At 47.5% G+C, this 14,348-nt stretch overlaps 1 protein-coding gene across 15 annotated transcripts in view; it reads left to right on the top strand.

Moving 5' to 3' along the window:
* The window catches only part of ADGRB1 (adhesion G protein-coupled receptor B1), a 285,060-nt gene that overhangs the window by 224,372 nt on the left and 46,340 nt on the right, over nt 1-14,348 (top strand). For all 15 annotated transcript variants that reach the window (XM_050313265.1, XM_050313255.1, XM_050313372.1 and 12 more), the window contains 3 exons: nt 450-600; nt 6,241-6,310; nt 13,866-13,932. In XM_050313265.1, coding sequence (XP_050169222.1) covers nt 450-600; nt 6,241-6,310; nt 13,866-13,932 — 288 coding nt within the window. The remainder of the gene's footprint in view (nt 1-449; nt 601-6,240; nt 6,311-13,865; nt 13,933-14,348) is intronic.

Below are 14,348 nucleotides of genomic sequence, written 5' to 3'. Positions count from 1 at the left end.
TTCGAAATTAAGTATGTCTTGCTCAAGCCAAGAAAGCACCAGGATGGAACACAAGCTCAGATTTCTAGTGGAAGGTGTCCCTGCCCATGGTGGGGGTGGGTGGGAGCTAAATGATCTTTAAGATCCCTCCCAACCAAAACCATTCTATAATTCTCTGATTCTATGACTTCAGTGTTAACCATGGGCTCATCTCAGAGCTCATGTTTAAAAGCAGCCAATTTCCATGTAGTACTTAAATTTGCAGCCAATGCTTTGGTCCTTTGCTAGGTCAAAGTCTGTGGGGGAAACTGCCTCCTCCTAAAATGCCTTCTCATGTCCTGACTCCACGATGTTGTCTTCCAGAGCCTGGTTTGGAATCATCTCCCTGCACCTTCCGCTCTCCTACATGCTGCTCTCTCCGCCTGCTGCTCCTCTCACGTGTCCTCCTCTCCTCCTCTCTCTCTCCCCAGGTGATCTGCACGCTGGTGGCGGCTTTCTTGCACTTCTTCTTCCTGTCCTCTTTCTGCTGGGTGCTGACCGAGGCCTGGCAGTCCTACATGGCCGTGACGGGCCGGTTACGGAACCGCATCATCCGCAAGCGCTTCTTGTGCCTCGGATGGGGTGAGGATCCTGGGGCTGAAGGAGTATGGAAGGGTCCAGGCTGCCCTGCTCTGCAGAGGGTGCTTGTGACCCTTTCAGGGGTTTCAAGAGGGGCTGAAGTGGTTACAGGATAGCACAGTCCAGAGCCATAAATTCTAAGCTCCCTCACACGAAATGGATGAGCCGAGTTTCCAAAGGGTGTGCTCCGGGTGGTTTGGCCTGGGTTTGGGTCTCCTTCTTGCTTTCTCCTTCTCTCTCTCTTTTGCTGTCTTTCTTCATGTGGAATATGTCCAGTGGTACATGATACCAAGCCAATGGCATCCTGACAGAGTGTGGCCAGCAGGATCAGGGCGGTGGTGAGGCCACACCTCGAATCCTGGGGTCATATTTGGACCCTTCAAGAAAGACATTGAGGGGCTGGAGCGTGTCCAGAGAAGGGCAATGGAGGTGGGGAAGGGTTTGGAGCACCAGGAGCAGCTGAGGGAGCTGGGGGGGCTCACCCTGGAGAAAAGGAGGCTCAGGGGGAACCTTCTTGCTCTCCACAACTCCCTGAAAGGAGTTTGTAGCCAGATAGGGGTTGGTGTCTTCTCCCAGGAAACAAGTGATAAGACAAGGGTAAGCAGCCTCCAGTTGCACCAGGGGAGGTTTAGGTTGGGTATCAGGAAAAATTTCTTCCCTGAAAGGATGGTCAAGCACTGGAACAGGCTGCCCAGGGAAGTGGTGGAATCACCATCCCTGGCATTGTTCAGAAAAAAACTCGTGGATGTGACATTTAGGGACAGGGTTTAGTGGTGGACCTGGCAGTGCTGGGTTAATGGTTGGACTTGGTGATCTTAAAGGTCCTTTCCAACCTTCCTGATTTCATGATTCTAAGGTTCTACACCCAGCCCAGAGTGGAGGGAGCTCTGAAATCCCATCTCCATGGCAGCGGCGCCTTTTGTAGACAAATAAACTCTGAGACTGGTGCAGACGCTTGTAACTAATTTTTCTCCCTCTGCCTCTGCCGTATGTTTAATTTATTAGCCCTAAATGATGCATTCTGTAGTAGAAAACAAATACAAACCCATAACCTGGGCTTTCAAAGCAATAACAAGTGCGTGTCTGAAAGGAGCAACAGAACAAAAAGTTGCTCAAGAGCAAGGAGGCAAAGGGAATAAAGGGAGGGGGAAAACGTGTCTGAGCTCTGTTAGCGCCTCGTTTTACTACTCAAGTCTTGCAGTTCACCCCAGGCAAGAGATTTCTAATGCTTACCAAGCACCCTGACGTGATTTATTCTGGCACATCAAGAGCCGTCCTCGTTCCCAGCACCTGCATCCCTTTAAGTTTTCACTCCCGAGCTTTTGCTTACCGTGGAAAATAAATTGTGTTATTAAAACGCAGCGTTTGTGCGTGGCAGGAGCAGCATCAGCCACATACCTGCAGAGCACGGGCTGCAATGAGCCTGTATGTGTTCATGCATGTGTTTATACCTCCTCTGTGGCTCAGGGAACATCAGGGATATCAAATGCAGCGGGCTAATAGCTTTTCTAGGTAATAAAAAAGGGATTTTTTTTTTAATTTTTTTTCCCTGATCTGCAAAAGCTGGGACAGATGGGCGTGTTAGCCAAGGGAATTTTGGATGAGCAGCATTTACATTTGTAGTCTATACAGAGTAAAAAAAATATATATATCCCTACATGTGTAGAAGCTTAATTTGCACTGCTAGTAAAATGTAGTCAGCTCTGAGCAAGGATGCACTGCTGATAAATGATGCATAATAACCATTTGGAGTAGGTTAGGACAAGGAATGAAGAACACTCTCACCTATTAAGGCAGCAAGGGAATTTTGGATATTTAGCATCCTGCTAGACTTCAGCTGTAGAGCTGGGATTAATGGCACTTGTAAGAGGGAAGAAGCCGAAAATATGTTTTAAAGAGCATAATCTGAAATAATTAGCACAATTCACTTTGTCATGGGCTCATTCTCCCCCTTTTTCCCCCCCTCTGCATATTAACATTTCTCTGAGCCCTTGTTGGAGATGTCTTTGCCAAGTCCTCAGCTGCTGTCAGCTGGAGCTCATTGAAACTGCAGAGGATTTCATTCCATGGGTTTTTTTGGTTTGTTTTTTGGTCTCCTCTTGGCTGTGCAACTTTGTCTTTCCAGAAAAGACTTTTTAGCAATTAAGACTTTTAAGTTCTCATCGTTATTTTATGTTATTGATAATTCTTGTTTGGACAACACCCTCCGACCCTGGTGAGTCTTTGGGTGATCCCTGTGCAGGGCCAGGAGTTGGACTCCTTGATCCTTGTGTGTCCCTTCCAATTCAGGATATCCTATGATTCTGTGATCTAGAACAGGCAGATAAAGATCCCCTAGAAACAACTCATCATGTTCAGCCCCAGTAAAGAAGAAATATTTTTACCAGTATTTTTATGACCATATCGTAGTTTCTACAGTTGGGTCTTCAGCTGTTTGTAACAATAAAGCCCTTGGTAGTTTTTAGTAAACATCTTTTCCAGTGGAACATGATGAGCACGTGACCTGTTCCCCTGTTACCTGGAAGTACAAAACTCTTTAGAGGAGGTTTCAACCACAGGTATTTGGAATTGTGGATGTAAAATCCACTTTCTGCAGAAAGCCCCCAAAACCTTGGCAGTGACTGCCTCCACCACCCAAGGTGCAGGGAACAGAGCAGTTGGGAAGAAAAGCCTTTAAAATAATCAAAGAAATAGATTAAAAATTTTAATTTTTTTACGTTTTTCACTCTTATCACATCTAACTTTGCTTAGGCAGCTCTCCCCAGGTGAAGGAGCAGAGCACCTCTGATTATGATGCTCTTTGGTGTAACAACCACAGCACAGCCCCTACCTTTAGTAATTGTGACTTGTACAGACCCACTTTCAGCACAAGTTGAGGCTTTTCCCCTTCCTTGGTGAAACCAGTGCCTGGATCTGACGAGTTCACAGCCTGAGCCTGTATTTCTGCATAATTATCACGTCTCAGAGAAGCACTTTGCGAAGAACAAGTTGCTATTTTTGGCGGAGTCTTGGCCAAATTTCCTCTTTCCCAGGGTCTCTTGCATCAAGCTGTGCTCCTGAAAATGTCCTTTCAGGGTTGGGGGGGTTTTCTGGAGACCACTTTGGTGGGACCACAGGAAATGCAGCACGCAGGGCATATCCAGGTGAGGTGTGAAGGAGGGTCAGGGAGAGGAGCAATAGTCAGTTAAGAGAAAAAATGGGAGGAGAGGGAAAGGAGAGGGAAAGGAGAAGGAAGGGAAAGGAGAAGGAAAGGAGAAGGAAAGGAGAAGGAAAGGAGAAGGAAAGGAGAAGGAAAGGAAAGGAAAGGAAAGGAAAGGAAAGGAAAGGAAAGGAAAGGAAAGGAAAGGAAAGGAAAGGAAAGGAAAGGAAAGGAAAGGAAAGGAAAGGAAAGGAAAGGAAAGGAGGAAGGAAAAGGGGAAAGGAAAAGGGAAAGGAAAAGGGAAAGGAAAAGGGGAAAGGAAAAGGGGAAAGGAAAAGGGGAAAGGAAAGGAAGGGAAAGGAAGGAAAGGGAAAGGAAAAGGGAAAGGAAAAGGGAAAGGAAAAGGGGAAAGGAAAAGGGGAAAGGAAAAGGGGAAAGGAAAAGGGGAAAGGAAAAGGGGAAAGGAAAAGGGGAAAGGAAAAGGGGAAAGGAAAAGGAAAGGAAAAGGGAAAGGAAAGGAAAGGAAAAGGAAAGGAAAAGGAAAGGAAAAGGAAAGGAAAAGGAAAGGAAAAGGAAAGGAAAAGGAAAGGAAAAGGAAAGGAAAAGGAAAGGAAAAGGAAAGGAAAAGGGGAAAGGAAAAGGGAAAGGAAAGGGGAAAGGAAAAGGGGAAAGGAAAAGGGGAAAGGAAAGGGAAAGGAAAAGGAAAGGAAAAGGGGAAAGGAAAAGGGGAAAGGAAAAGGGGAAAGGAAAAGGGGAAAGGAAAAGGGGAAAGGAAAAGGGGAAAGGAAAAGGGAAAGGGAAAGGGAAAGGAAAGGAAAGGAAAGGAAAGGAAAGGAAAGGAAAGGAAAGGAAAGGAAAGGAAAGGAAAGGAAAGGAAAGGAAAGGAAAGGGGAAAAAAGGACAGAAAAGGGGAAAGGAAAAAAGGAAAAGGGAAGGGGAAAGGAAAAAAAGGAAAAGGGAAGCAAAAAGAAAGGGAAATGTAAAAGAGACATCTTTTAAACTCACTGCCTGTTGAGTTTGGACTGATGACACATGAGCTGTGCTTGGAAATCTCAATATAGGAAGAGAAGCTCTTCCCTGTAGGATAACTCTCAAATGCTCTAATTGTGGTCAGCTTGGCTCCCAGCTGGCTGCAGAGCCTCACTGCTCATCCATCTGGGGATGGCTTGTGTGCCTGAGTGACCACCCTGCCAGCAGGATTATTGTCTGGACACTGTGTCTGCACATCCCTTCCATCTCCAGGTCTCCTGCAGTCACCTGCTGTGACCTCTGCAGCTCAGGAATTAGGGTCTTGTCGAGGAGCACTAATCCCAGCCGGCTACTGATCCTGCTGATTCCTAATGGGATTTGCCCATCTGTGGCATCGAGACAGCTTAATTCCTCGTGTCACAAGGAGGAGGGATGTAAACAGCCACGTGGAGCCCTCCAGAGCTGAAGGACCAGGTGTTATCAGCCAATATCCAGGCATTCCTTTAGGGAAAAGGGAGAGCTGGGCTGGGGCTGGTGAACCTCCACAGGCCCTTGAGTATGGAGGGATAAGAAGGATCAGAAGATTGTTAGGAAGATGTAGGGGTTTTTGCTGGTTCTCATTGTACCTGCACATCAAGGACTTCACAACCTCACAACATTTTATGAGTTTTAGACCAATAACCAGCAGGTTGCACAATAACCAGCAGGTTTTCTTTGTGCTCCTCCCTCAGATTTTATGGGAGCTTCTGTCAGTAGCATCAAGGCCATAATTGCACCCCTTATGGACCTGAAATACATCCTGTGTTGGCTCTCTTAGTTCATGATGCTCTGAAGAGAAACTGTGGTTTCCCAGCCACAGAATAACTTGCTGTTCCTCTGCCACACTCATGATGAAGTGTGTCTTCCACAGGGAACAGGTTTCTCTTAGTTCATCCCCCTTTTGGACCCAAAATGGAGTGGGTCTCTAGCAAGAGAAGTATCCTGTTTTTCTAAAAGGTCTGATGGTCTGAAGCTCTTTTCCATTGTTGTTCAGAGGAACCTGCTCTGTTACAGATCTTGGGGGACCTGTTTGGGATAGGGGGAACTCAATTTTAGTTTCCTTTTCTCCTTCATCTGGGGCAATATTTAAACCTGGGTTGCTCATCACAGATTAGGTGCAAACACAGCTCCTGATCTTTGGGTTGTGGCTGAATATTCCCTCTTCAGGAGACACCCTGATTTATTCCAGGCCAGCCTGTGTTGTACCTAAGGATAAAATGAGTAGATTTTATGCACCTGGGTGTACTGTGAGTCCCCACACAAGTGCTGAGCCCACAGCAGGGGAGGAGCTGATTGCAGCTGATGGCACTGATTTCATTAACAGGGGTAACGAGGAGGGTTCTGCTTTGGAAGGTCCTCAGTTCAGTCTCTGCCAGAGACCCAGGCTGGGACAGATGGTGCTGGAATAACTCTGGTGGAAGAAAGAGGGATATTGAGTGGGAGAAGAGCTGCACATGTGCTTAAATGACCAATTTCCTCTTGTTTCTTTTCCACAGGGCTCCCTGCCTTGGTGGTTGCCATTTCCGTGGGATTTACTAAAGCCAAGGGATATGGAACCGTCAATTAGTGAGTAAAGGAGCTCTTCCTTTTCTTCCCTTGTTTTATCTTCCATCCTTTTTGTCCCAACCCAGTCACTGACCCACAGGAGCCACACTAGGAGCTAAATTCTCATGTACTCTTGTAAATTCCCCATGGCAAAGGGAAGCAGGGATAATGGGAGAGGAAGGAACATTCCTGCATCCTTGTCTCCCCAACCCATCATCTGGCCAAGCTGGATCATTTATTCCTTCAAAAACAAGTTTATAGGGACTATTAGATTTAACTGTTGTATATTTGACATCACTTCGATCTAAATACCTCTTACTTTGAGGTTTTTTAATGTATTTTTAAGCAAAACATGGAATACCTAAAGTTTAGGATGTTTAAAAATTAAAAAAACCACTGCTTTTGTGTTTAAAAACAGATGTTTAATGGTGTGCTCCACTGGTCCCACATTTTCAAAACAGCTCAGCTCGGTTTTAGGCAGCAGAAGGAGCCTGACTCTCTCAATCCAAGGTTTTGACAGCAACCTCAGTTTGCCTCTTTGACAAATTCTAGAGGATTTGCCTTTGGGAAACTTTTATGTGCATGTAATAGGGGAAGAAAAGCAGGGTAGAAATAATGGAATAAGACTGTGCAGAGTCAAGAAATATATTAAGGCAGGGCTGGGATCACTCAGAGCTGAGCATTAGTGCAACTTTAACTAAAAAAAAAAAAAAGGAGAAAAAGCAAGTGTGTTATTTTTTCACTTTGTTTTGAAAAAGCTTGAAAAAATGTTGTTCAGAGTGACAGTTAAAGGATGATATTTTATGTACAATAAGTCAAACTCTGCCCACGTGGGATGCAGTGGCCAGGAAGGCTCTGGATAAAAGTTGGCTGCAGTAGGGAAGTGTTTGAGACAGGAGCTGTTGATGTGGAGGGCAGCAGATGAGGCCTCAATAGGCCCACAGAGAAGATGTCACGTGGAGCCTCCTGCTCTCCCTCGATTCCCACCACGTTCCTCACACCCACGGCCAAATGGTCCCGGCTTTGCATTTTAATTGCAGGGGAGTATTAGAGCAGCATTTTCCATTTGGTTTGCAGCCTGAATTACTGCAGTTTAAATTACTGCCCAGCTCAGAAGGCTCAGGAACGTGGGGTTCTCCAGCACAAATCCATCCACACGATTCCTGAAACCCGTGCTGGCATCAGGATGTGTCGGATGCTCATTGGATTTACCTGTCCCAGCTCAGGTGTCCTGGTAGGGAGGGATCCACTGCTTTTGTGACTCAGAGAACATCACATAGCCTGGCTTTTGGAAGCATCACTGAGATCCCAAATTCCCTTTAGCTTTCCTGTGCCTCTGCTCTTTCCTTCGTGCACGTCCATGAGAACAACTCCCAGTGAACCAGCATAGGGGGTGGTGGGAGAGAGATCCTGAGTGTTTGCTGAGCCCTGAATTTATACCTCCCAGAGGGAGAATAGGTTCTCTTCAATTCTATGTAGAAAGAAAGGATATGAAACAGAGAAATCTTCCTGAGAAATCCTGTTCAGTTCTCCAAATGTTTTTGTGTACTTTGCCGAATGGAAACATTAGGACTTTCCTGTTATCTTCACTACATGAGGGTTTTTTGACTTATTTACTCTCAGAAAGGACTTGTGATGCAAAAATAAGTTTTCCTGGGAGCAGCTCTTTCCAGCCCTGGTATCCTAAACCCCTTAATTTGGAAGTTTTAGTCACCCAAGGCAACCTCTGCAGTCTATGCAGAGTAAGTAACTGGATTTAGTCACGTTCCCTACAGGAAGAGGAAAAGTCTTACACTCTTCTACCCCCAAAATGTATTTATAGAGCGATGGGAATTGGTGCAAAAAGCTTTGTGGCTCTTTCCCCATCAATGTTTAAGAGCTCCCCCAGAGTTTTGTGGTCAGTGCTGACCACACAAAAGTGCCTGGGCAGGGAGGGAGGAATGTGCAGGGAAGCACATCCAGTTTCCCTGCCCTACCCCACCATGTGCCAGCATCTCCTCAGAGCAATCCCCTCCAGACTGCAGCAAAGAGGGTGACAAAACCTGCTGGATTCCTGCTTTCCTCTGGGATTGGGACAACAGTGAGGCGACCAGCAGGCTGGGCTGACTTTCCAGCATTCCCAGGTTGCTTAACCACTCCTCCTTTTGCTGCTGGTCCTCTGACTCCTTTCAGCCCTAAAGTCTCTGTCGCTCCTTGCATCCAAGGGCTGGATTCCTGGGGGGATGGCAGGGGGTTCCAGGGGATTCCCAGCAGGAGCTGCAGCCCAAGTGACCCCATTTCCTAGCTCTGCTGTCAGGGTGCCTGTCACCAAAATGGCAGAGGGGCTTCACGCCCCAGAAAGCCCAGTTTGGTCTTCAGTGATCAGCTGGACTTCCATGATCTTTGGTGGGGATGGGGGGTCCCTGGAAGTGTCCAAGGCCAGGTTGGATGAGGCAACCTGGGCTGGTGGAAGATGTCCCTGCCCAGGGCAGGGGGTTTGGAATTGGGTGATCTTTGAGGTTCCTTCCAACCCAAGCCTTTCTATGATTCTGTAGTTTAATACTTTGTAATGCTGAAGGCACGTGAACAGAACACAAATTTGGGCCAAAGCTTGTCCCACGATGTCTGTTGGTTCGTGGCCCCTGCAGAGATGTGTGAGGTGCTTGCAAAGCTCAGAGCTGGAGCTCGGGAGCTGTTTTAGTTTTGTCTCTGGTTTGTTTAGGGCACTTCAGATGGGCACTGCAGGCTTTCAAGGCACAACATTTCCATCTTGCAGAGGGAAGGAAAGGCATTAACCACAACACATCCCTCCCTGTGAAACAGGGGGCAAGAGCTGACAGGATAAACCACAAGGGACTTGACAATGTCTTTCAAAGCATCTTCCAACCCTGCAATTTTTGGGTCCTAAGAGCAGTGCATTAGCACTGTGGAGGTGGGCATTAAGTCAGAGCAGGGCTCTGATATTTAGCTGAGCACAGAATTTAACACTCCACAGCGATTTTTTTTCTCTTCCCACTCAGTGGTACAAAAACCCCCTGACATCCATCTATGGGCCATGGTCAGGAGAGCATTTTGTGGACAACTGCAGGTGTTGAAGGCATTGCAGAACTGGTCCTGGTGTTACAGACTCCCAGGGCAAAGCTGGTGGAAGGGACAGCGTGTGAAACGTGTGACGTGTCCTCAGGCTGAAACTGCCTGAATGTGACTGAATCGTCAGGATAAGCCAAGGTGTCCAACCCCAGATTGAGAGAGGAGCCTCCAGCAGGGTGGTCAAAGCAAGATTTCACCCAGTTTTGTCCTGTCTTTTTGTTGTACGTGGGCTGAAGCTGCTCTGTAACAATCCAAACACAGCTGAGCAGCAGGATGGAGGTCTGTCCAGCAAAGGACTGGCCATGTCTCCAAGCTGGAATGCAGAGAGATCAGGGCCAGTCCTGAGCGTGGGGGGGTTGTAGATTATGTTTAATATTTACTCTTTACCCAGCCAGACTGGTCCACCAAGTGGTAAGTTGGGAAGGGAGAGGTTCAAATTAAAAATTGAATGTATCTGCAGGATGTGGAGTGCATGTCTTGTTCTCTGAGTGCTGATTCCCAGCAGCAATTCACTCAGCCTTTATTGCTCAGGACACTTCTGGAGTGCTGTGAACTCTCCATCTGTGATGAGGGGAGGAAGACACAAGGGGGCTTTTTACTTTTTATTATCTGAACAGCATTTGAAAGGGCATTTTGGAGTTGTTTGGAGAGCTGCTGGGGCAGGGGAGAGGCTGCATTTCTAGTCTCAAACCAAGTCTGAGAGGTAATGGAGGTCTAAAGGACTTGCCACTGATCACCTCCTTGTATTAGGCTGAATGCCTGAATAATAACTCTCCTTTTAGCTGCTACTCCAGGGACTGACTCTGGCCCTGTAAAGCTTGACAAACAGCCTTGATAAAGCTCGAACTGAGTAATTGAGGTTGGGGGAACTCACATCCTTCCCCACAAGAGAGCCCGCCAAAAGTTTTCTGAGAGCGTTTCCAGGACACGGCGAATGTCCCGAGCTCCCCGTGTGTCACTGCAGCAGGGACTCGTGTCACCCACGGGCACCTCAGCCTTTTCTGTGTTAATTTCTGTATTGACACTGGTGGGGCCAGCCCTGATTCCCAGCTCTAATCTCAGTTATGCAAATGCGTTGGAGCCGCTGAATGTGACGCGCAGTTTGAGGTGAGACCTGTTGCTGTTGGGTGTGAAAAAGGTCTCAGTGGAGGCCAGCCCTTCACAGGGCCAAGACAAAAGCCACCCACCTCACGTCTGTGCCGCGGCAGAGCCACAAAAGGATCGGATGTTTTGCAAAGAGGTTTTGTTTTGGTTTTTTTTGTGTGTTGAGCACAAGAGCTGCTGTCAGTCAGGGGAAACGCTGCTGCTTCGAAATCATAGTCTGGGGCTGCTGAGCGTTGTTAAAACATCCACTTAACTCGCTTCCAGGGGTGATTTTATTTAAAAGATCAGTGGAGAAATCCCTTAGAAAACGCTCTTAGTGAAATGCAAATATTCCTGTGCCTTGTAGGCTAAAAGCATCTCCTCTGCCCTGATGTGATGCTGGGGTTTGCTGTCAGTGCCCCTGCTCAGATATCCCTTCAGCCTTGCCTTTCCCTTTGGTGTTATCCAGCACCTCTGACAGCCTTGGAAACACTTGGATTGAGCACTGTGGGACAGGGGTTGGGCAGTCAGAAGGGATAAGGACCAGGGGGAAGTCACCTTCCCAAATCCTGGTGTTGAGGGGAGCAGGAGCTGCCACAGGAATGAGAACCCTCCTTGCACAGAGTCCTCATCACTAATTCCAGTGCAGGATGTCACTTCCTTCCTTCACCTAAACCATCAGTTGGAAGAGACCCTGAAAAAAAACCCAAACATCTCAAAATTAGGATGAAACAATGGAGGAAAAGGTGTGGGATTTAGGAGCCCTCTTGTATTTAGGGAGAACTCCAGTAATTGCAGCCCTCCAGAGCTTCATTTTTATTCCCTCTCTCCTCAGCTGGTTATTCATTTTATTATTACAGCGGCTCAGACAGTTTGTGACAGAGCAAGTTGCTATCAGGAAGAAATCAGAACTGATTAAATTAACACATTACAGGTTTAATTTAGACATAAACAAGACACAGAGCACGGTGAAAACCAGAATGTCCTGCTTTCAACTCTCAATTTGAATTTTTTTTTTTTTTAGTGCCTTTTAACAAATTTTCACTGGTTTAGGGTGGAAAAAAAAAAAACCAAACATTTTTTTTTTGCAACTCAGAATTAATTCAAAAAAACATACGAGTCTGATCAACAAAACTGAAATGTTTCCAGCAGGGTTTGTTTTTTTTTTTTCCCCTGGAAGCATCAGTTTGCTCCTGACGCAGAATGAAACCATCTTGCTGAGAGCAGGGGCACATCACTGAATTACTGCAGGGCGAGCTGGGTTAAGAGCTTGGAGAAAGTCCCTTCTCCATTGTGGTTTCCTGCTCCTCTCCTGTGGTAAATCCACGGTGCTTTGCTGCTGAAACAGGATTAGTTTGTCACACATTTTCTCCAGGGTTCTGCCTTGTCAGAGCGTGCAAACTTTCCGTGGGGTTGCTGACACAGTGTAAATTCCCATCCTCTCTCGCCCTGAAGTACCAAGTTGATGTGGCCGTGCCCTGATTTGCTGCATCCACCACAAAAATTGGGAATTTCAGCCCCTGTGTTGCTGTAACTGTGGCTGTTGCAGAGCCACAGGCTTGTTGAGGTGGGTTCTCTGGGGTCTTTTGGCCCAACCAGCTGCTCAGGAGGGGTGACCTGGAGTTGCTGCCCCAGGAATGTGCCCGGATGGCTTTTGAATGTCTCCAAGGATGGAGGCTTCCCGATTGCTCTGCTCATGCTCTGGCAGTGCTCTGTCACTCTCACACTGAAAAAGTGTTTCTTTCCTGACTTTACAGTCAAACCTTAAAAACAAAGGATCAAGGAATGGCTTTGGTTGGAAGGGACTATAAAGATACCCAGTTCTACCCCCCCTGCCATGGGCAGGGACACCTCCCACTAGCCCAGGTTGCTCCAAGCCCCGTCCAACCCGGCCTTGGACACTTCCAGGGATGGGGCAGCCACAGCTTCTCTGGGCAACCTGTGCCAGGACCTCCCCAACCTCAGAGAGAAGAATTTCTTCATGATGTCTTATTTAAATCTACTCTCCTTCAGTTTGAACCCATTCCCCCTTGTCCTAATCCCTGTTGGCTGCCCAGACACTTTGTGATGCTCAGCTTTGGGGATGGGAGGGGGTGAGATTTCTCCTGCTGTTCTTTCACGCCAAGTTTGTCATTTTTGGGATGTCGGTGTGCAGTGAGACCTGTGTGTGATTGAAGGACTCTGTGGGGACACCAGGAGCATATTCATACTGTTTTCCCCAGAGATGGGATTCATCCTGCACCCCAGTTAGTGATGGAGGCTTTAAACTAAAGTTGTTGGAGGAGGGGAACCTCAATCCATCCCACTCCTGCCAGTGCCAGCAATAGATGCTCAGAGCATGAAGAGGGGTTGCAGGTCAACCCTGTTGAGCAAAGGATTTCCAGTAATTGGCTTAATCAGGGACCCATCTTGAATTCCTCCTCATGGCTGCCCACACAATCTGCAGCTGCCCCATCCTGGAAGTCTCCAAGGCCAGGTTGGACGGGGCTTGGAGCAACCTGGCCTAGTGGAAGGTGTCCCTGCCCATGGCAGGGGGATTGGAATGAGATGATCTTTAAGGTCCTTTAAGGTCCCTTCCAACCCAAACCATTCCATGATTCTGTGATCTCCCCAGTGATGTCTCCATATGGGTCAGGTGCATTTGGATGGGGCAGTTCTGGTGCAGACAGTCCACAAAGCTCAGGATGTGATTCACCTGATTGAGTAGAGCTGCTGACTGGAATTGTCACCAAGGGTGCCTGGGTCTGTGCTGGGCAGTTTAGGAGCCTAAATTCCACCCATGGTCACCGGAGAAAGAGGAATCCTCCTCAGGTTATGTGGTTATTTCCAGAGGAGGCACCACCCCCCTCCCACTGAAGTCCTTCCACAGGAGATTCCACTTAAGGAATGCTGTGAATTCCCACCTTGCTGCTGTGTTTGTAGAATTTCCCCCAGCAAGCTCAAGGGGAGAATCCAGAGGAAGAAAATTCCTGCACTCCTGGACCTGAGCTCCCAGCAGAAATAGTGGTTGGCAAAGGAGCAAGGGACAATTCCCACTCTTTCTACTCCTTTGCCTGAGTGAGCAGGACAAGAGCATCATCCTGCCAGCAAAATGATGCAGCTGCTCCCCAGGACCTGACCTGAAACAGAGCACTATCCTTAATTTTTCATGCATTCCCCTGTCAAATGCCATCTGCAGGCAGGTCCTCAGGGAAAATGAGCCTTTGTGCAAGTTGGGGAGAAATGAGAAGCAAAACTTGCTCTTCCCAAAGTCTGAGGTTTGTTTTTTGTTGTTCGTTTTCGGTTTTGTTTTGGTTTTTTTTTTACCACGGGTGGGGGGGATCACCTCCCAGTCTGAACTCTGCCAGCAAAGGGAAGAAGCAAACATGTGCTTGTCAGGGTTGTTTGCCCTGGGGTAATTTCCTTTTCTCTTTTCATTTTCCAGCTGCTGGCTGTCGTTGGAGGGAGGGCTCCTCTATGCCTTCGTGGGACCGGCGGCTGCTGTCGTTTTGGTATTTAAGCTTGGCTGAAAGCTTTTTTTTTTATTTTCCTCTTTTGCCTTATGCCACTCTCCTTGTTCTCTCAGCCCAGGAATGCCCCCCTTTATTTCCACTCACAGAAATGAGGAGCAGAGTGTTAGAAGCCAACAGTTTGGGATGGGTTTGATTCTGGGATATAACATGCCTGAACTCTCAGCCTTCCACCTCTGTCCTCACTGGTCTCCCCCAATACCTCATTAATGCTTTTCCTTGGTTTTCCCCTGTCTGGATGGAAGTGCAGGATGATGGTGGAAAACTCTGACATGAACTCCTTCAAAAACTGCTGTCCCTGGTTGCTCCCAGACCAGGCTGTGCCCTCCCAGCCAGCATTTATTCCTGGTCTGTCTCAGCTGGCCAATGTGTGGGAGCAGCTTCCTTGTTTGCAGGTG

Source organism: Myiozetetes cayanensis, unplaced genomic scaffold, assembly GCF_022539395.1.
Source record: "Myiozetetes cayanensis isolate MyiCay16 unplaced genomic scaffold, myiCay2020 scf1, whole genome shotgun sequence".
NCBI lineage: Eukaryota > Metazoa > Chordata > Aves > Passeriformes > Tyrannidae > Myiozetetes > Myiozetetes cayanensis.
The sequence above is the reverse complement of the archived record's forward strand: the minus strand, read 5'-3'. Positions and strand labels throughout refer to the sequence as shown.